Source organism: Falco rusticolus, chromosome 3 (assembly GCF_015220075.1).
Source record: "Falco rusticolus isolate bFalRus1 chromosome 3, bFalRus1.pri, whole genome shotgun sequence".
In the NCBI taxonomy this organism is placed as follows: domain Eukaryota; kingdom Metazoa; phylum Chordata; class Aves; order Falconiformes; family Falconidae; genus Falco; species Falco rusticolus.
Window position 1 is genome coordinate 47,763,116 of NC_051189.1, and position 20,973 is coordinate 47,784,088.

Below are 20,973 nucleotides of genomic sequence, written 5' to 3' on the forward strand. Positions count from 1 at the left end.
TGCTGAAGCCTGCTTTCCTGCTGCACACTTTGTGATGCAGCCAGCCTGGCTGTTCCCCATCTCTTCCAAGGGAGTGGAAACAACTCGGGGTCTTACCTCACCTCTCCCAATTTGCCATTTAAAGGGATTCCTGCTGGGAATTTCAAGGTCTATATGTAAATAAAGGGATATCCTGAACACAGGTTGGTGTTTTACCAGCTCCTGCTTGATGGAGTATATTAGGGATAAGCTCTGAGGGACATGGTTTCTGCGCATACCATCTCTCCATCCCTGACTGCAGCTGGAACTTGAGGGGAGCAGAGCTCTGACAGTGCTACAGGGAATCCTTGGCTTCTCACATGGTGTGGGACAGTTTGAATAAATTAAGGACAGTAATTGGGGTGCCTCTCTCTGCTTTTATAGCCAGCTTCTGACTTTCCTCCAGGTTGCAGGTGTAAAAGAACAGGGGCACAGCCACCCAGGAGAAGTGTTTTGAACGCACAGTTACGGAGCTGAGGCATGAAAGATCTGATGATCAGGCAAGGCACCTAAACTGAAAGTTCCTGTTTTACTCAGCATCTACTAGTCCATAAAAGCCTGTGGGATTCAATAAGGTAGAGAGGATCATTACCTGAGGCCTGGGATTGCAGGGGGAATGAGGAAAAGCAACTCAGAAAAGTGTATTTAAACAAGCATTCATTCTTTGCAGAACTTATTTTTCGCTTTTAATTTATCTGCCTCTCAGTGTTTAGACAGAAGTCATGTGAGCTTCTGAGCTGCAAGGACAGAGGAGAACGTGTGCATCAGTGCAGAGTGCTGCTGGAGCCCTGACAGTGAGAGGGAGGCAGAGGGAGCCTGAGAGGGAAAAGTGGTGGGAGCTGGAACAGCAGCAACTGCTGCTACCACGTTTCAGCTCATGCCTGGGAATCGACTCCGCTGCCAGCACTCCCCTCTGAAGGTGTAGGTGCCTCAGGTTCAAAAGTCCTAGAAGGTCGGTGGCACTTCCAGAAGCCAAGCAGAGCTGCATTATTTTTTCCTTTTCCTGCTTAGAACATCTGTTTGAGGACTCTGCTCCTTTTCCTGGACTGAAAGAGGTAATTTGTGTCATTAATGTGTCTCTTCTTTGAAAGCAGGTATGGGATCAGGAAAAAAAATAACTCAGGACAGAATGTCAGGGCAGATATGGGTGGTGGGTTTCTCTATCCCTCCTTTATAGCAGAGCTTAGGCATTAAGGAGCCCCTGTCAATAGGATACAGTCTGACTTAAAATATGGAGGATGGGAGAGACAGGGTTAAAGTGTGGGGGTGGATCTGAGCTGTTTCCCATCTGATTTGTTTCTCTGTGCAATCTCTGAAAGCAGAGGGAAACTTTCCTTGTGCACCTGGAAGGGACAGCACTTTCCCACTACATAGTGCGATGTAAACCTTGTAATTATTTAATATGAATGCAGTTTGCTTAAATCTCTGCTTGGCAAATTACAGTTCCCATCACAGCAGAGCTCCCCTTAACACACACAAGTTTCAGAGGTCTTAATGTCCGGCGACTGTGATAGCACTTTTGTTTCTTTCCCTCTCTCTTTCCAGCCTACTGGCCTCCTACTGTCTGCACTCCTCCTGGTGTTCCTCCTGCCCGTGGGAGCTGAGTCCCTATGGATGCCCCGGTACAGATTTTCCGGGAGGAGACAGAATCCACCTGCTCCCCGGTGCCCTGTCGTGCCCCCAGCACCAGCGGCAGCTGGCTCCTGGGCTGGGTGGACTACGACAGCAATGCCACCGGGGCCTTCGGTGGCACCCAGCACAACCACACCAGCATCTCCCCTGCCATCCCCATCATCATCACTGCTGTCTACTCGGTGGTCTTCGTTGTTGGTTTGGTGGGAAATTCTCTGGTCATGTTTGTCATCATAAGGTAAGGGGTTTTTGAGCTGAAAGAGGTGCAAATAGCCATCCCTAAATTTGGGAGGATGGGGGAGGGCGTAGTTTATGGGAAGCTCTCTGGGTGTGTATACATGAGGAACTGAGAGAAGGCAACTGGAACGACCCAAACCTTTTCAGTCACAGAGGTTTGCCTGAATGTGCAGGTCGAGGCAGGAGGGAGAAGCCGGTTCAAAATGTAAATTCTGCAGCCTGCGCGAAGGTGCTCTGTGCCCCAGCCGCGTTCATCGGGTGCCCTCTAGGGATGAGAGGCCGCTCTCATCCCAGGGAAAACGCAAGTGGAAGGAAGACATTCCTGCAAGGCAGCACTTTTCCCCTGTGAGGCGAGCCGTGGACACTGATACATTGCTGCCTTGCCACCTAGCTGCTTGTTTAAGGAGGTGGGGGAAAAAGGAGACGATAAAGATAGGTGGAAATGCTTAATGTAAAGCATGGGATGTTTTGTCTCTGTCTAGTGGTGTTTAACTCCAGTTGTTGATGTTGGACCGAAGAAAGCAAAAGCAGATGCTGAAATATCTGTCTTATTGTTTCTCAGGAAAGAGGAGAAAGCTATGTTCATTACTTTTTCATACTAAACCACTTAGTGAAATGCACCAATACTTACACTTGCAATTACACTTGTGTATTGGTGTATATTTTAGCTTGCATTATGATTTCTCTCTTTTTGTCCTTTTCATTTGCATTTGATACAAATGTTTGTACAGTACAGATCAGTACATGCTCATCAGATAATAAGCAACCAAGGGAACAGAAATCATAGAATCGTTTAGGTTGGAAAAGACCTTTGAGAGCAAGCCGAACCATTAACCCAGAACTGCCAAGTCCATCACTAAACCATGCCTCCAAGCACCACATCTATGGGTTTTTTAAACACCTCCAGGGATGGTAATTCCCCCACCTCCCTGGGCAGCTGTTCCAATGCTTGACCACCTTTTCAGTGAAGAAATTTTTCCTAATATCCAATCTAAACCTTCCCTGGAATAACTTGAGGCTGTTTTGTCTTCTCCTGTTGCTTGTTATCTGGGAGAAGAGACCTACCCACAATCATGAAACCTTTTGGAGTCTTTCTTCATAGTCCATTTGCATCCAGCAAAAAAATGCTAAAAAAGAGTAATTGTGGAGTGTTCGTTGCTCAAATGAAATCAGATTGTACACAGAAAGAAAAATGGAGGTATTGGAAGGGATCTTGTTAGTAAAGCACGCATGTTAAGTGTCAAGCAATTGTGGGATGGTGAAATAACTGTCAGACTTGATATAGGAGGAAGTTAACTCGAATGATGAGGTACTTTACAAAAAATGAGTTATAACCAGGTGAATACTCTTGAAAAATGGAAATAAAAATCCCCTATGATAGTCAATGCAACAAATAAAGATGCCTGTGGTCAATTTGGGGAAGCTAGTTGGCTGCAGTTTTGTGATGTTATGATTTTTATACCCCTGCATGCCCTTTTGCCCTTCATTCAGAGTAGAGATTTCATTTCTTTTTGTATCCCTCTTGCAAGAAGAGAGTCTCCATACCTGACACACATAGAGCTGCAAAAGCAGAGATTTTCTAGGCCATCAGTCACTAACAATGATAGTCATTTAACTGGCCTGGTCAGTGGAAATAAATTCAAACTTAGCCAGAGCCCTAAAAGTTAGCACATATTGATTATACTGGTGCATATGTATTTCCTTTTTTCTCTCCTGTTACCCTCCTAAAATTATTTTTGTGATGGCCTAGCTAGCTATGGCTCACTCCTACTAGTTCCTACATTAGCCTTTTGCTTCAGTTTCCTCTTGGTCCATCTTTGATTACATGACCAAAAACATAAATTAGTATGACAAAACACCTGTTAGTTTTTTTATTTTTTCTTTTTTTTCTTTTTTTTTTCCAGTATCCTCATGTCCTGGGTTTTATCTGTGGCAAGTGCTTTAACCACTGCTAGAATCATTAGCTGAATTGCATGTATACACACACGTACAGTTTCAAACGTTTCTTATGAATTTGAAATATTCCAAGGGTTTGTGCAAGAGGTGCATTTTCTTTATTTTTGTCCTAACTTATCATCCCCTTGTCTCTTTCCCTAACATCCACTCTGTATGATTGTGTCTCAAGATGGATTTTCATGACCCATTGAAAAATGTAGCCAACAGTGATGTCCTTTCGTGTGGAAAGTGAAGGTCTGTGGGAAGTTTGTGAAATAAGGTGGCAAGGGAGGAGGGGATTTTGTCCCCTGACCACCCCATGTTGCCTCTCCTCCAGCTGTCACAAGTTTAATGGAGGATGGGGACAGACTGTGGCTCTTCTTTACTCTCCAGCTGAGCACAGAGTTTGTGCGAGGCCCCTCACTGCTGTTCCTCATCTCTCTGAATTCCAGATCTGCTCTCCTCCTCCTAACTTGCTCTGGACTGGCAGGCAAGGCAGGCACAGCTGCTACTCCCTTTGCTCTTTTAAACAACATCTAATATTGTTAGAATGGTTTGGTTGAAAGGGGCCTACAATGATTATCTTGTCCAACTGCCTGACCACTTCAGGGCTGACACTGAGTCACCTTTTGGGTGACACAAACAAGATCCCTTATGTTCTGAAATTTTCAGTGAAACTGTTGAAGTGCCAATGCTGCAGTAGATTCAGGAGACTCCAACTAGTCTTGAGATGCCTCAGAAACAGGCTCAAATTCAGCCATAAGCTGTGGCATAGGCAGGCTTTGCCCAGTTCCTTCCTTTAATACCCCCACAAGAGTGTTTTTTCTACTTCTGCCCAAGGGCTGCTAAAGAAGCTCATGGAGCCCAGCGAGTCAGCATCTCAGCAGCTTGTGTGTAGAGTGCTGGGTGTCCGAGATCTCCTTCAGGTGTGGTGGGATGTGTTTCTGCTGAGAGGGAAAACCCTCTCAGAGTTCCCTCAGAGGGAAAAAAAACCCTCAGGAGAATGGAACTTCAATCACATTTACAAGGTCCTGAAAGAAAAATAGCTGAGTTTGATACAGCTCCTGTAAACAGAGATTTGTGTTAAAGGCTGAGCGGGAATGGTACTTTAGTACGGTGGTGGCATCATGCCTGTTGAACCACGTCTCAGGAGACCTGGACTCTTCTGTTGGTTTTGCTACCAGGCATCAACACTTTTTCCTGTTCTGGCAAGGTCATTTAATGGCCTTGTGGCTTGGTTTCCTCACATGCAAAATGGAGATGCTGGTATTCACTGTCTTTGAATGCACAGCGACCATTAGATTTAAAGGCCAAAGCCCTATCATTAAAAATCCTATCAGAGCAAGACCAGGACTATTGTAAGCCCCCCAGGCTCCTCGGGCACAATGAGGGTGGTTATTTTTAACGTGCAGAAAGAGCTCTGTGTTGAGTACTCAGTGCAACCTGCACTCTGCACGCCCATTGTGGTGTGGATGGTTTGTGGGACCTCTCCTCATGTTTGAATCAGCTGTGAGGCATGTGCACCAGCCCCAGGGGGTCTGCTGTCAGGTCAGCAGCCGGCCGGGTGGCTGGCAGTGCCTCACTCACGCTGAGCCATGGCATGCGGGATGTGATGCTCTCCTGTGACTGCCGCTTTTCCTGCGGAGGGAGTAGGAGAGAAAGAGGTCATCACACTGCCTCTTGCACTGGTGGGAACTGCAGATACTGTGTGTGAGAAGCACAGTCCTTCTCTTGTGGAAGAGGAGAGGAGGCATGAAATGAATGTAAAGAAACCAGGTGAAGTTATCTGACCTTACCTGAATAAAGTTATAGAGATATGTGTGTCTTGGCATGATCAAAATCTATCTCAACCCCAATCCTTTTTCCTTTGAGATTGGGTTTAGCTCTGAAGTAAACGTTTCTGGAGGTGAACTGGCTGGCTGAAGCTGATAAATAAAATTACTTGTCCTTGGAAGCAAAAAGTCTTCTTCCTCTCTTCCTTCTCCCTCCTGACCTTATTCCTCTAAAATTTAGGGCTGGCTTTAAAGAAAATGGTACTTTCTTGTGATAGCTGGAGGGTAAGAAAAGTCACCTGACTAAAGTTACAACTTTAAATAGGGATTTGCCTTTATCAAAACCATAAATATACTATGGTAAAACCTCTGGTAGATGCTGTCTCTTATCCACTCCAGATTCACTTTTTCTATATATCTGCCTTACTCTCATTGTTCCTGAAGTCATTTGCTGAGAGCAGCTGCTATCATCAGGATCCTAAATAGTCAAACCTGCATTTATTTTAAAATTCTCTTTCAAGTTTCCAGTGAACAGAATAATTTCCTACATTCAAATTCAGCTTTAACAAGAGGCTGTGTCACAGATATGTAGATTGATTCCTAGGGGAAAAGAGAAAGCTTGTATTCCTCTGCTTAGTCTAATGTTGAAGAAAAAATGTAACTGGTAGTACATGTTTGTTCTTATATTCATCGAACTGAGTGGCAACTTATGTAACAGGAAGAGTCTATTAAGAAATGTCATATAAAATCGACTCAGTTCCAGTCTGTTTTTAAATCTTCTCCATCATTATTTCCAAACAAGAATGAAATTATAGAAGAAAATTCTGCAAAAAATAAATTGATTCAATATATTGGTTTAAATCAAGAACAGATTTTGATAATATCAAAAGATTACTTGTTAATTTGCTTTAAATTATTGTTCTAATTTTATTAAAATATATTTGGAAAGAATATTGCTCTGAAATAAAAAAATGAAGGTCCAGAAGATTCAGCCTAACTGACTACCTGTTCCCTATTACTTGCAGTTGGTATGATTTCATTCTTCTATGAAAGCAAAGGTTTGGCTTCTAAAAATAAAGGCCAAGCTGTACTATACTTTAGTGAAGTTTATGGCTTTTTACCTTTTTTTACCCAATCAAAAATTTGCTATCTTACTATTATCAGTACAGAGGTGTCAAAAGGATTGATAGTAATTTATCACAGGACCTCAAAGAGCATCTGCCCTTACCTCTCTGAATGGAGGTAATTTTGATAGGTTCTGCAGGGTTTGGCCAAACTAGGCATAATTTTCATCACAGCTTTGAAGACTGATCATTACCAACAGCTTTTACAGATGGCACAAAGACCAGGGTAACAGGGAAAATGGAAGACGACAGGTTTATGAAAGAGTATTGGTAGTTTGACAAGCATAGCACATTTATATGATGTTTCTAAAACTTTTAATATCCTACTAGACAATGACTAAGTGAGACCTGGGGTTTATAAGCTGACAAGAAACTCAACATGAGTTCCTGGTATGATGCTGTGATAAGAAGAGCTAATACTGAAAAAGCAGAGAGAGCAGAGGGAAAGGTTGGAAGGAATATTTACTAGAGGCAATATTAGAGAGAGGCTATAGCTTATAGTGAGTAATCTGTTTGGCTTCTGAAAAGTAATTTGGTATCCATCCAGACACTTCCGCCGGGCTAGCAGCCAGGTTGTCATTTATTTCAGAGAAAGGCGTAACTGGAATCAGTGTAGGGAAGCAAGACGAATTACAGGGATCCCTTTTGAAATGGCAGAAAGTGAAGACTTACAAGAACTTTTGAGTTTGGCTACTGGCAAGGCAGAAAGCTTGAGAAAGCTTACCTGGCCTGTCCTCAGCCGGGAGAGCGGTGGGGAAGCTCACGCTCCTGGACGAAGTGTGGGGAGGAAGTGCAGTGGGGAGATGGTGCTGGGGAGGACAGGCTGGCTGAGCCCTGCTGGTAAAGGGGACAGAGTGAGCTAAGAGTGGGGACCCTTCATTTCGTTTTTCCTGCAAGGGGATTCTGAATTTGCTGAAAGGGTGTTGTCCCTTTGAGCAATAAGATTTATTCTCTTTGCCAGGCAGCCTCTGTCCTACTCGCTTCCCTCTCCCACAAACACACAGGAAACACTTTGCTAAGAGAGCTCATGCCCTTCATGAAAAAAACCAGTCCTTCCAGGAGATAAGAACAATGGGAAAAGTGTATGTTACCAGAGACAGAGACTCAGCACTCACCAGGGCAATGCACCTGTAGCAAGTAAGAAGGATTAGGATGAGCAGTGTAACAGCCTGGGAGCTCCCCACAGCATGACTGGTCACTGGAACACATCTGCAGCAGTGTACAGTTTCTCAAGAGGCAGTCAGCTGCTTGACAAGGTCTAGATTCATTTTAATAACAGAGGCAAACAATCAGGTACCTAGTCTAAGCTAATTGTCTAGGCTCTCTAATAATAATAATAATATTAGGCAGACTGGTTTTAGATAAAATACTTATTTCATAAAATTCTTCATTCTCACTATTTTAGTTTAAGCCACAATTAATCACAGCACCTTGACAATTCTCTGAGCTCTCCTACCAAAATCATGCAAGCAAAAATTTTGCAGTATTGCTGTTTCTGACATTAAGAATTTTTCTTCAAAAAAAGGCTCTTAAGCTCACATAAAAATATTAAAAGTCCTTATCATAGAAGGAGGAAAAAGTTCATTTTTGTAAGTAGTGTGGATTTTTCATTTTGACCAGGTTATATGTAGACTTGAATCTCTTTTCTTCAGTTTTGAAACTGGTTCTTTAGCTCAAGAAGGAAAGCTTCCGCTTCTGATCTAAATCTGCAAGATCTTGTTCAATCTCAGTTTATGGCTAGTTCAGAGGAGTAATAGTAGTGGTAAATTGTAAGGTTTTTAATGATACCTTCTAGCATTCAGGTAGATTATCCTTCCTGAGGGGAGAATAAAAGACAAGATCATGCCTTTCTTCTTTAAGCTGTTTGAAAATAGGTACCTACAGGTGCTCTTTAATAAAGAAAATTCCACTTTAGGATACTATTTTGTAGGCAGCATGTGCAATTTTTTGTAGGCTCCTAACAATTTTAAAGACAGGTGATCTTCAAATATGTGCATTAACAATGTTTGTTTATATTTAAAGTGTTTTCTAAGGTCCTATGTACTGCTAAATTCTGGCTGTCATTTGAAAGGTGATAATGACATATAACCCAACATGAACATGGAACCACAGCATATTGATTTTTATATTCTTTAAATGACCTCCAATCTTAGTTTCATACTGGCAATAAGCCTTTTATACTCAATTACGAAGATCCAGAAGGTAGATGAGCCACCATTTTTACCTGGTATGTGTTTGGAATAGATCCTCCTGGGTTGTATTGTTTATTTATTTTTATTTTATTTTTATTTATTTTCATTTTTTCCACTTGTTCTGATGCAGGATGATATTGAGTGTGCCCTGAAAATAGCATTGAGATTTAGAGCTTTCCTGACTAAACTTTTCAGCTGCTTAATCTCTATATACTTCATTCAGAGGAACCTAGTGGAACAGAACCTGCATCCTGCTGATAGGTGTTACTGTAATTTGGTTTTAGATGTGCTTTAGCTTTCATTTTCATTCTCTGACTCAGGTAACTACCGCAAATATTTGTTTGTTATATCTCGCATTTCATGCTTTTGTACTTTCACTCTGCTACTGGAGAATGTTGTTGTAGTGTGTCTGTTAGTCTCGCTCCCTTCCTCATACTGCATTTCATACTGCAGGGAACATTTCAGTCTATTACAATTACATGAAAAAAATTTGACCAAAGCCTCCTTCTCAGCTTTTATTAGCTTTACTAATGTTACAGTGCACATCAGAATCATGCTCCTCTCCTCTGCTTGAGATAATAACTTTAAGGGGCTCTACTAGCAGATTTAGTAATGCATTTCAATTTTTTTCTGAAATCATACCAACTCTTTAGTAATATGCTTCCTTCTATTACCACAATTTTGTTGATAAGCTTAGGCTGGAGGTATGATTTCTTCCTATTTACTGTCTTAAAAAACTGTTCAAATTAAGTTCTGCTCCAGAAGGAAAAGTACAGTAATGATGAATCAACTGAGAAATGGGGAAAATTTTCTAAGGGTCAGTCTAAAGTCAATCTCAAAGAACTTTCCACTTTTGGGAAGTGGACTTAGCCTAAATTGTGATAGTTTTGAGAATTTAACTTTTGACGTTATTTAAAATATGCTCCTTACAAACTCTCATCATGTATTCATAAAAAAAAATACACCCAAACCAAAGTTTTATTTTTCATCTTGACTATTTTTCTGCAGTTTCCATATATCTTCCAATTATCTAAAGTCTACAGAGGCTCGAGGCCTGCTTATAGCTTGACAAGCAGTCTCAAGATCCACCAACCAGCTTAAGTCACCAGAGGTTTTTCTGCCTCTTGAAATTAGATTCTAGCACCTGATTTGAGACAAGGACCTTCCATTTCTAATACTACATAGCTGTCACCTTGTTGTCGTAACAAGTTGTCACTTTGTTATGAAATCCCAGTATTTAACAAACCAATTTCTACACATGGGATTTGCCATGAGCAGTTTATGCAACAATGGTTTATAAATATTTTAATGGTCTTTGAAAGTTGTATCTCAAAGACAGTAAGAAAATGTTTGTAATTAATTACCAGTGTGCCATCTATGCAATAGCTATGTCCAGGCTTCCCCTATCTGTTCTGCTAGTCTAACTAAAGGAGATAGCAGGATTTTTTCCTTAAATGAAATTCAGGTATTTGATCAATAATTTTAATTTCACAAAGGAAGATGATTCCCTTACTTGAGCACTGTTTTGACCTTGTTCAAGGGCAGATTTGGGTGAATGGAGGGCATGGTGGGAAAACCCCAAACCACATAATATAATATATATTTTGGTGCAATTGAACAAATTGTAGAAAAGCGCTTAAACCCCTTGTCTCATGTTTGAGTCAAGACTCTGTCAGGGTCCACTTCAAAGTATCTGACAACCACAGCAGTCAATCCGTTACTTTAACTGGACTTTTGATTAAGCCTGCAAGCACATATCTTCAGAGGCATGTAGGCATTTAATAATTTTTAGGTGTTCAGTTAAATACATTGAAAGGAGTTTGGATGATTGAGTCCAGATTCTCAAAGGCATTTCTGAATTTTATGAACTTCTAAACGAATAATGGTTTAATCTATATTGCCTAACAGCTTTAAAGGCTACCATCTCATTTAGATGGAGGCCAACGCTTCCACGTGAAAGAAATCAAGCTCTTTACATTACTAATATGAGATCAATGACTTTTAAGGTTGCATCAGTAAAATGTGCTTGTATATAACATTGCTGAGGTTAACCAGCACACCCTTCACCCCTGAGTTAGGTACGCATGATCCCTTTGCAGTGCCTGGGAGAACTGATTGCCTAAATGTAACAAAGCATTTATTGGAGCAGTTTTTATTGGTCTCCCACTTTCTTGTTCAAAGTCTGGCAAAAGAGATGTCAGGTGCCTATTCTGGCTCAGAATGAGTGGCACAAGGAGGCATCTGTGGTCAGTGAACTGGGGTGGATTTGGGCAAGGCCAGCTAGTCATGGGATTGCCAGGCTGGTGAGCTACAGCAAAGCATTAGATGCACGTCAGCTAAAGTTGTCAAGGCTGGGATAGTTATGTGCATATGTGCCCCTGAAATAAGCCAAATCTTTCACAAAGAAAGATTTATGGTGGGAATGGCACACTGTAGGTTTTCTTCTCCCCTTTATATTTTCACTTCCATATACGGCTTTGATTTGTTTACATTGGAAGTTGTCCAAATGCTGATGCTGGAATGACTCTGTATTTCTTACTACCTGTGAATGACAAGACATCCTTCATGTTGGATCAACAGTAGTGAGCAAAATTATTTTTCTTAGATTTGCATCGGTTCCATAGGCCAAAAAATCAAAATTGCTCACTTTACATATCTAACATAAGCATCACGTATACAGAGAACATGCTTTATGTTGCAGCTTCAAAATTTTGAATATTGAGGCTACCTGAAAAACTAGTTCTGTTTTGCAAAGGGTCTTTCCTATTCTACCACTGGAAGACTGGGGGAGGAAAGAAAGGGGTGGTGGAAAAATGTGGTATATATGGTCACAGCGTCACACACAAGAAAGAATTGAATTAAAGTTGCAAGGAACAGGAAATGCTGCATATAAAGACTTTCAAATATTTGAGTTTTCAAGGCTAATAAAATCCTTTTAGTTATTTTTCACTAATTTTCTGATTTTCTTCAAGCAAAATGGGTCAAACTAATTCTTCCATATGTAAAAACAAACTTTCACTATCCAAACCCTGGGGGAAGTTTTTAAATATCTACAGAAGTAGTTCATAAGATCTGTTAGTTACTTCATCTCTGCTTATCACAGGGCACTTCATTCATTTAATTATTCTTGTATCAAGTATCAAGTCTAATAAATTGCATTGGACTGAAGCACACACTTTGCAAGGCAGCAGACATTGATTTGATGATATCAAAAGGCGGAAAAATTAATCCTTTCTTATGTAATTCGTTCCCAATAATAGTCATTTTAGCTGTTAGGAAAAATCTGTCATTGTTCCTAAGCTGAGTTTGTCTGGCTTTGACTTTTATGTATTTGTCATCGTTATACTTTTTTTTTTTTTAGTCTGAAAGAGCTCTTCAGTACCTGCTTGTTTCTCCCTGTGGAGGTCTTTAGACACTGTAATCAAGTCACCTCTTGGTGTTCTTTCAGATCAACTAAATGTGTTGAGCTCTTTAAGCTACTTACAGTAAGAATTTTCTCCAGTCCTTTTACTTATTTTGTGGCAATTTTTATGCATCCATTCCAACTTTTCATAGTCTTTTTTGCAATGTGAGCAAGACAACAATTCCAAATATCATCAGTGATGTCCATAAAAGTAAAATCCCCTTTCCACTACTCCTTTTCAGACATTTGATGGGAATGAGTCTATTTTAGCACAGATTTGCAATCTGTTTAGTGAATTTTTATTTAGTCTTACAGCTGAGATGCACTTAGAGCAGGTTGGGGTTTTCTTACTAGAAGGAAAGTTACTAGTCTGTTAATATGTCTTATATTTGTTTCTCCTAGCTATATACTCTTGTATTTGTGTTTGAGCAGTGCTTTTTGGGCTATAACGTGATCAGGCAGGCTGCCTCCTCTGCTGGAGGGCCTGTTGAGGAGATTGATCTGGGAGGGGGCAGGACCCCAGCTCTGACTGGCAGGTGCCTCCTTGCTCTGCCTTTGGTCTTGGAGAAGCTCAGACTGGGACAGAGGGAGTCTGGACCATGGGGGTCATACCATCGGTGTAGAGCTTTTCTTGCTGATTCCTTTTGGCTCTCTTTGCTCAGAGATTTCTAATGCTTCACTGGCTGTGGCTTTGTTCAGGATGTGAGCCTGGGCATGGTATCCTGGTGGGAAGGCTTTACTTTCTTTTCCCTTCCACTTCTCCTTTCTGTGCTGCGAACCACTGCTTGGTGTCATTTTGTCAGTAAGTAGTTATTAGAGTGTTTTAGAAAAAATGCTATTTTTAACATTTCATGTTGGTCATAAAATGACATTTCTGCCCATATTTTAATTAATAGCTAATTTACATATTGGGCACATTTTGTCAACACTACTCATCATCTTTTTAAAGCTATTTTTTAATTTATACATCAAAGTTTAAAAGGCAAATAGACACATTGCCCTACATGTTCATTAGCTGAATTGATTGAATATGATATTGCTGCTCCAAATTATTAATGACATACAGCAAAATCTAGCTAGATGTATTTCTGTGTGTGTTACACGTGCACATTTTAGTTTAGGCACACATTCAAAATATGGGGCTGAAACAGTTTTGAGAAATAAAACCTGTCATTGAATCTGATAATAAATTAGCAACAACGAGCAAAAGTAACTAACTGGGGGAAATAATTTCAGAAAGGAGTGTTAGGTATACCTCTGTGTTAACAGGCTCTCCTTCATCCTTTGTGTCCATAACAGAACTGGAAGCAGTCTTTTACACCCTGGAGCACGGGCTGTCCCCCCCCAGCTGTCACCGGAGCAGAGCTAAGCAAAAACCCAGATCCTATTCTTCTGTGTAGGCTGAGGTTCTTCCTGCTGGACAGAACAAGTGCTCCATTTCAATGAAATTAAAGGATGCAGAAAAAATATTGCTTTGATTGGGTTTTCCCCCCCGTGGTATCCAACTTAAAGAATAATCTTTTACATTAGCAGTCATGAAAGAAAGGACTGGCAAAAGCTGATGAGAAGAAAGGAGGAGAAATTGGAAATGAAGCAAAAAAGAAGGAAAATGACTAAAACTTGCATAAGCTGGCATCACTGTAGTGAATTCAAGGAAGAGAAACTACCATATAAGAGGCAACGTGGCCCAGCAGATGTCACAGTTAACATGGGTTCTTACTGGAGAATGGCATAACTCTTCCTTCCACAAAACAAACCCAGAAAGCTCGCGATCATTGACAGTTAGCTATAAGAAAAGGAAACACAAAACATTCTGATCACTTGCAAATGTAACAATGACATTTTCTTGGAGAAAGATCTGAGAAATTGAAAGGGAAACCAGCATTTGGCTAATTAGCTCAAATGTATTTATATACCTGGTTTTGCTTGAGGTGAATAGTTCTAACTGCTAATGCGGGTGCTGAGAGACTGAAATGTGTTTATAATTATCCCAAGGGTCTCACTTTTGTATGCACTGCCATCATAAATTAGGAATGACAGAAAAACCCCAACTATGGCAAAGACTGACTAATAAACTGTTACATATCTGAATGTGCATAATCATATTTTGAAATAATACAGCCTTACTGTTTTTGTTCTCCAGATACACAAAGATGAAGACAGCAACCAACATCTACATTTTCAATCTGGCTATGGCAGATGCACTAGTTACCACGACTATGCCTTTCCAAAGCACTGAGTACCTGATGAACTCTTGGCCCTTTGGTGATGTGCTCTGTAAAATAGTTATTTCAATTGACTATTATAACATGTTTACCAGCATATTCACACTGACCATGATGAGTGTTGATCGATACATTGCCGTGTGTCACCCTGTGAAGGCTCTGGACTTCCGTACACCTCTCAAGGCGAAGATAATCAACATCTGTATCTGGCTATTGTCCTCATCTGTTGGTATATCTGCAATAGTTCTTGGAGGTACCAAAGTCAGGGAAGGTGAGTGTGAGCTTTCAAAATTCAATCTTTCTGCTTCTCAAATGACATAAGATGTAGGTTCTAATATTGATTAAACCTGATCGATTCCTTGTTCAAAAATTATGTCTAAATTTCTGACATTTTGAAATACATTGTGGAACATTACAGTATGACACAAATCATTTAAGCTTAGATGCCCTGGCCGACTAAAAGAACAAAATGCACTTTGAAGCATTGTCTGTGCTAGAATGAGACCATCAAAAACTACTGGCAGACAGCAGGGGAAAATAATCAGGAATTTGATCACAGTGGATTGATCAAAGATCAGTTTAGGATGAAACTTGAAATGTGGGCTTAAGGTGCTTTTTGTAGGTGTTGTGAGAGTTGTTCTGATGAATTTCCAAGAGCAGAAACTAGATTGCCTGTCTTCAGTATAAATATTAAAGCTATCGTTAGCACTGAGACTGAGGAGCTTATTATCAACAGCCATTTCAGAGAACTTGAAGGCATGGTGAAGAAAGGAAAAGTCTGGAGAAAGAAAATCAAGCTAAATGATACATGTCAGTATTTCAAATTCTTGTTTAAAAGGGGACGGGGATGTATATGGAGGCTTGGGAAAGCTGAGAATAAGGATCAGCAGAGGAACTGGGAATGCAGATCATGGCAGGGAAGCAACTACAAGAACATGGAAATCTTTGAGATCTGTATGCAGACCCCTGTGGGCTCTGCTTGAAATTCATAATCCATGAAGGACTGTGGATTGAGCCCCTGTAACTGGTGACTCGTTACCAAAACTGCCCTACTATGGGGTTAATCTTACTTTGAAATCCTCCTTGAGAAAGGAAGGGGAGAAGCATTCTAACACACATATACTTCATACCCACAGGCATGACTGCAATGCAGGAGCACCTCAGTGTCTTCAAAAGGTTTGAATCCTCTAATGATGTCCTTGGGTTGGGGCCATCTTGTTAATGGATGGCTCAATAAAATACAAGACAAGCATATTTATGTGGTGGTAGTCTTTTGTTTGAGAAGTAAATAATTTTTTACAAAATGATAATAATTTCCTGAATTAATAACCTTTTCTATCAGAAAGGTTTAACTCCTCTGAAGAGAAATAGCAAATTTTACATAAGGACACTGTTTTGTCTGGCAGAGACAATAAATGCTGTGCTTTAAACTATTTGGCATAGATCAATGCAAACAAAACATTTCAGTAACAGCTGCTCAAGGGCTGACTGATTTGACTGAAGATGTATAGATTTTGTTCTTGTTGTTGGTCTTCTGGTGAGTAGATGACAGAAGAAGCCTCTAGAAACCCTTCTTTCAGCCCTTTGGGGAATCAAGTGTCGTGGTCTGCAGTGCTGTAACTCTTCTCCCCAGTACAGTTTTGACAGGGTCTATAAAACAATGTCTAGCTCAGGAAACATTAACTTTCAGGCATCTTCATTTGGGAAGAATGATTGTCTCGCTGTGTATGAGATCTTGAAGGCCATGGGACGTTGGCTTGGTCTGGTGTTTTGTTGGAGCATGCTTAACTAGCACAATATTTCTATATTATAGTTTCTATCTATATATTCACTATGAGCATCACACATCAAGGGGCTGCTCTGAGGCCAGCAATGTTTAAATGCCTTTCCCATGCCACGTGGCAGGAAGCCTGTTGGTTTTTTTCCTCTGAAACAGAGACTAGTAATACACAGCTCAGCTGGGCCAAAGAGGTTGGAAATTATTGACAAATGCTTGTCGGCCCCTACTGTTCAGGGCTGCTTGTCTGCTTTAAGGTCTCTCTTGAGCATTTAGCACCAATTATCTTGTCTGCTGTGTTCATAAATTGTGCTGATAAATGCTGAAGGGGAAAAGCAAGGATCCTCCCTTTGCCTGACAGCTGGAGCTCACGTCCAAAACTTTATCTTATGTTCATCAAAAATGTTGTTGTTTATATGCTACAGGGCCTCTGTTGGATTTAGATTTAAACAACAACTGAACATCAAACGGAAAGTGATTATATTTAAAGTTCCCACCCCATGCTCAGTTAGTCCCTTTTGTTCTCACAGTACAGGACGGCTGCCAGTGATGTCCTTCTGGGTACATTTTCCCTGCAGAATAAACTTTACATCTGTGTAAATATTCCCCCTCTGGCCTTAATGCTGAAGAATTGTTCACTTAAAAGAAATTTGAAAATTGGAGGTACTATTAGTATTGCCAGCAATAGTATGAAGGCTCCTTTTGAGTGCAGAGGAGTATGGATGCCTGACGGTAACACAATTAATGTATCTAACAGGAATGTATTTACTATGTCAAGATTAAGATTAACGTTAAATGGTACCTTGTCATACACATTTAAAGATATATTTACACTGAAATACCATCTAGAATGCAGTATTTTTCCTTAAATATATCAATGTATTTGGAATATTTGGCTTTCAGAGTGGAAAAGGTCAGTATGAAATATTAAGTACTTAGTTTGTGACAACGTACTTCTGCTTAGTTCTGTTCTTAGTTTCCAGTAAACTTTAATGAGATGTAAGGCATCATTAAATTTGTATTTGATAATTTTGAATTCTAGAATACCATTGCCAACTACAAATTCTATTAAAATGTAGCAAGCATGACCTGATTATTTTGATAAATATATGAAATTATGTCAGTAGATCTGAAAAGGCAGTTTCCTCTAGGAAGGGGTTTCAGTGAGTAGCTGGATGTGGTCTGGAGCTGTCATCCCTGATCACACCTCATTTTTATCTAGAACTGCACATCTAGATGCATCTTTACTGATCTAAATATCATACCTGCAATAATCACCATGAAAACTATTTTGAAGACAATTGTTGACATTTCTAGAATAAAATTAAGGAAAAGTACAATTATGAAAAACAAAGGATTTAGATAAGCTGATTGAGTGAAACACCCTGTTATGTCATACTTGTGCTTTCAGCTTAGCATCCTCCTCCAGGTTTAAAAGGTATGTCTTTTCACTTTTCAGTTTTCAGAATCATCCGTTAGTTGTTATATTATTTAAAATAAAACCTCAAAATATTTAGCTTTGTCTTCAACTTTTTTATTTGAATGTTTTAGTATTCAATATCATTCAGTAACAGCTTTCTGATAATCTAACTGTGAAAATGTTTGTATGATACCATAATGATATCTTCCTCCCCAATTGTTTTTCAAAACAAATTCTCTGCAATGTCACCTTGATTTTTGAAGCATTTTGATATCAGGGTAATATGGCTTGGTGGAATTTTTCTGACTAGTGCTGCTGGAGACAGATATGAAAACGTGAAGTGCAAGAGTATATTGAAACATTCTACCCTTAGATCTGATTCAATAAGAGCCAATACATAATAATTTGTAGAGGAATAACATATTCAGGAGGGAAAAAGAAGAAAATCCGAAGAATAATGCAGTGCTCAAGAGGATAAAATCTGAGCTAAAATTCAGAGTGAAAAATCCCTGTGTTACCTTGACTTGTCTTCAGTAGAATTTAAATGCTGATAAATTGTAAATTTATCCCTTCTCTTGCCTTGCCATTTATCTTGTTTCTTGGTTTTTCATACGTTTTATATGCTGGAAGGCTCCACTGAGGTCAGAAAATGAAACCTCAAATATTTCATTATTTGCTGCCTCCTGTCAGATGGAATATTTCTGGGATGTAAAATCAAATGACAGCCAGTGACTCTGAATCCTGGCATGGGCAATGAGGAAGGGCGTAGGCTGGTGTTAGTGGCCCAGGTCCTGCAGTCTCTGTGCAGGCTGAATTTTCAGTGGCATAATCTACAAAAAGAGCAGCCTCCATTTTACTCTGCACACACACATATTTTATTTGCTTCTATTTAACTGAAAAGAAACTGTTGCCAGGAAATAAGTTTTTCTGAATGCAAGCACTCCATTTGCACTGAAGAAGGCACGTGGGAAAAGATTATTACACAATTATCATGTATTGGCAAAATCTTCCTATGATCAAAAGCTCATTTAGCTCCCATCGTTCACAATTCCAAAAATCTGTCTCCACTCACAGACAAAAACATCTGTAGTTTGATAATAATTATGAGATTTCTATCCATTGAACATCGTACTCATTCTGTCTTTAAATCTCAGCGAGATTCAAATGGAAGCACCTTTACAAATTTTTTAGTTTTGTGCTCTGCATTTTTAGATCTTCCCATGGGAAACAAATTTTACACAATATCATACATTTTAAAAAGATCCATCTCTCTAAGAAATTTCTAGACACAGCTGCATAAAGCCAGTGCAAAGGTAATTGAAAGGTTTCCTTGGAGTGATTTAAAGATAATTCTGTTTATTAATATCACATTACGTGATAATCACTTTTTTCTAGCTTATGCTATGATAATTACATTATTTAGAATATCTAATAATAAAGCAATTTTCTTCTTGGTTCTTTCATTCCTAGACACTGCTAGCACTGAATGTTCCTTGCAGTTTCCAGACAGAGATTACGTATGGTGGGACATCTTCATGAAAATCTGTGTCTTTGTCTTTGCATTTGTTATTCCAGTTCTCATTATAATTATTTGCTATACTCTGATGATCCTACGCCTTAAAAGCGTACGCCTTCTCTCTGGTTCTCGAGAAAAAGATCGAAACCTGCGCCGCATCACCAGGTTGGTTCTTGTGGTTGTGGCAGTTTTTATTATCTGTTGGACTCCTATTCATATTTTTGTGCTGGTTGAAGCATTAGGGGATGTGTCCCACAGTACTGCTGCTATATCCAGCTATTACTTCTGTATTGCTTTGGGTTACACCAACAGCAGCCTCAATCCAATCCTTTACGCTTTTTTGGATGAAAACTTCAAGAGATGTTTCAAGGACTTCTGCTTCCCCTTTAAGATGAGGCTAGACAGGCAGAGCACTAGCAGAGTCAGAAACACTGTTCAAGACCCAGCTTATACGAGGGAAGCAGATGGGACAAACAAACCTGTATGACTAGTCGTGGAAATGTCATCTTACTGTCCTCAAGAAAGAGAAGAGTCCAACGACCTAGGACTGACGCAGATTACCACTGCAGTTTGAACTGGACTGACCTAGACAGATGTTTCTGGAATATTTTAGAAACCCAAGTAGTTCAAACTAAAGCAAGTTTATTATCAACAAACAAGAACATCCTGAAAATAAACTCAAATGAAAAGGACCTGGTCAGGTTTTGGCACCATGCTTGTTGTGCTTGAGCTGGTACCAGCACACACTTTTGAGGAAGACAGGAGATAATGCTGTACCAGCTGATTCCAGATAACGAAAGTTCTGGCTTTTCTCTTTACAATACATAAGGTTATATTAAGCAACATTTGGTCATAACACTGAGTTATGCCACAGACTTCTGTCCCGATAGTGATTGCTTCTGAACTATGTAGTTTGATAACTTGATCTGTCATACTCTTTTACAGTGAAGGGTGTTGCAGAACAATGCCAGAGCTATAATCAATATTGTCCTCAACTAGTATATCTGTAACATTTGTCTGCACTGTGGAAATCCAATTTAAGCATGATCTATCTGCCTACACACCAAAGTGATTTAGTGTCTGTGTATGGTAAAATATTTTGGCATTTAAAAATACTGGAATTTAAGGAGGATCGTTAGTATATTTTTAGCACGTGTTTAATCACCTGTGTGTAATGTTTTCTATGTGTGATTTTCCAAGATGATTGTGTACATATTGATCGTGAATAATATAATATGCATTTTCAGAATGTATTTTGAACCAGAGGCTAGAAAACTTTAAATACTTCATGTGTTACAAAACTGATGAAAAGCCATGCCACATTCATTATATGGGGGAAAAGAATCTCATCCCATTTTCATTAAAGGGGACAAATGGGCACACTTAAAAATAACGCTGTACTCGTTTTCCTGGGCAATTTGTCAGCAGACTTAAAAAAATATTTGATGAGTTAGAAACTGGTGAATTAGCACATGGATTAGCTGGATTGATACAAAGGAAATGAATAAATATACTGGATTCTTTAATGGCACTTGAATGGAAAAGTTTGTGTTTTATTGATGATGATACATTTTCTTTGATATGGTCCTATGAATTCAGTAAATTTCTCTATATTCCAGAGATGGCAAGGCACAGCTACACAAATTGCTGTCTTGCTGAAGGTAAGTTTACGGCAAAACTGAGACTAAACTTCAATCTGTAGTCTTTTGTCTTCCTAATTGG

The 20,973-nt window shown here is 39.7% G+C and overlaps 1 protein-coding gene across 2 annotated transcripts; it reads left to right on the forward strand.

Moving 5' to 3' along the window:
• The first annotated feature begins 705 nt into the window (after window positions 1–705).
• On the forward strand, window positions 706–20,781 carry OPRK1 (opioid receptor kappa 1). 2 transcript variants are annotated; one of them, XM_037380635.1, is made up of 4 exons: window positions 706–1,073; window positions 1,564–1,888; window positions 14,457–14,809; window positions 19,206–20,781. In XM_037380635.1, exons 2-4 carry the CDS (start codon window positions 1,629–1,631, stop codon window positions 19,736–19,738), a joined length of 1,146 nt encoding a protein of 381 aa, XP_037236532.1. In that variant the 5' UTR covers window positions 706–1,073; window positions 1,564–1,628; the 3' UTR covers window positions 19,739–20,781. The 2 variants fall into 2 exon arrangements, with proteins under 2 accessions (XP_037236532.1, XP_037236533.1); XM_037380636.1 differs by lacking the exon at window positions 706–1,073 and having other exon boundaries at window positions 1,661–1,888; window positions 14,457–14,813; window positions 19,216–19,801.
• Window positions 20,782–20,973: the final 192 nt, after the last annotated feature.

Excerpts from the sequence above, each read along its gene's own strand:
- OPRK1 (XM_037380635.1), top strand. The coding sequence starts at position 1,629 with ATGGATGCCCCGGTACAGATTTTCCGGGAGGAGACAGAATCCACCTGC. Across the intron at positions 1,889-14,456 it reads GTCATGTTTGTCATCATAAG|ATACACAAAGATGAAGACAG; the intron begins GTAAGGGGTTTT and ends TTTGTTCTCCAG. Across the intron at positions 14,810-19,205 it reads AGGTACCAAAGTCAGGGAAG|ACACTGCTAGCACTGAATGT; the intron begins GTGAGTGTGAGC and ends TTTCATTCCTAG.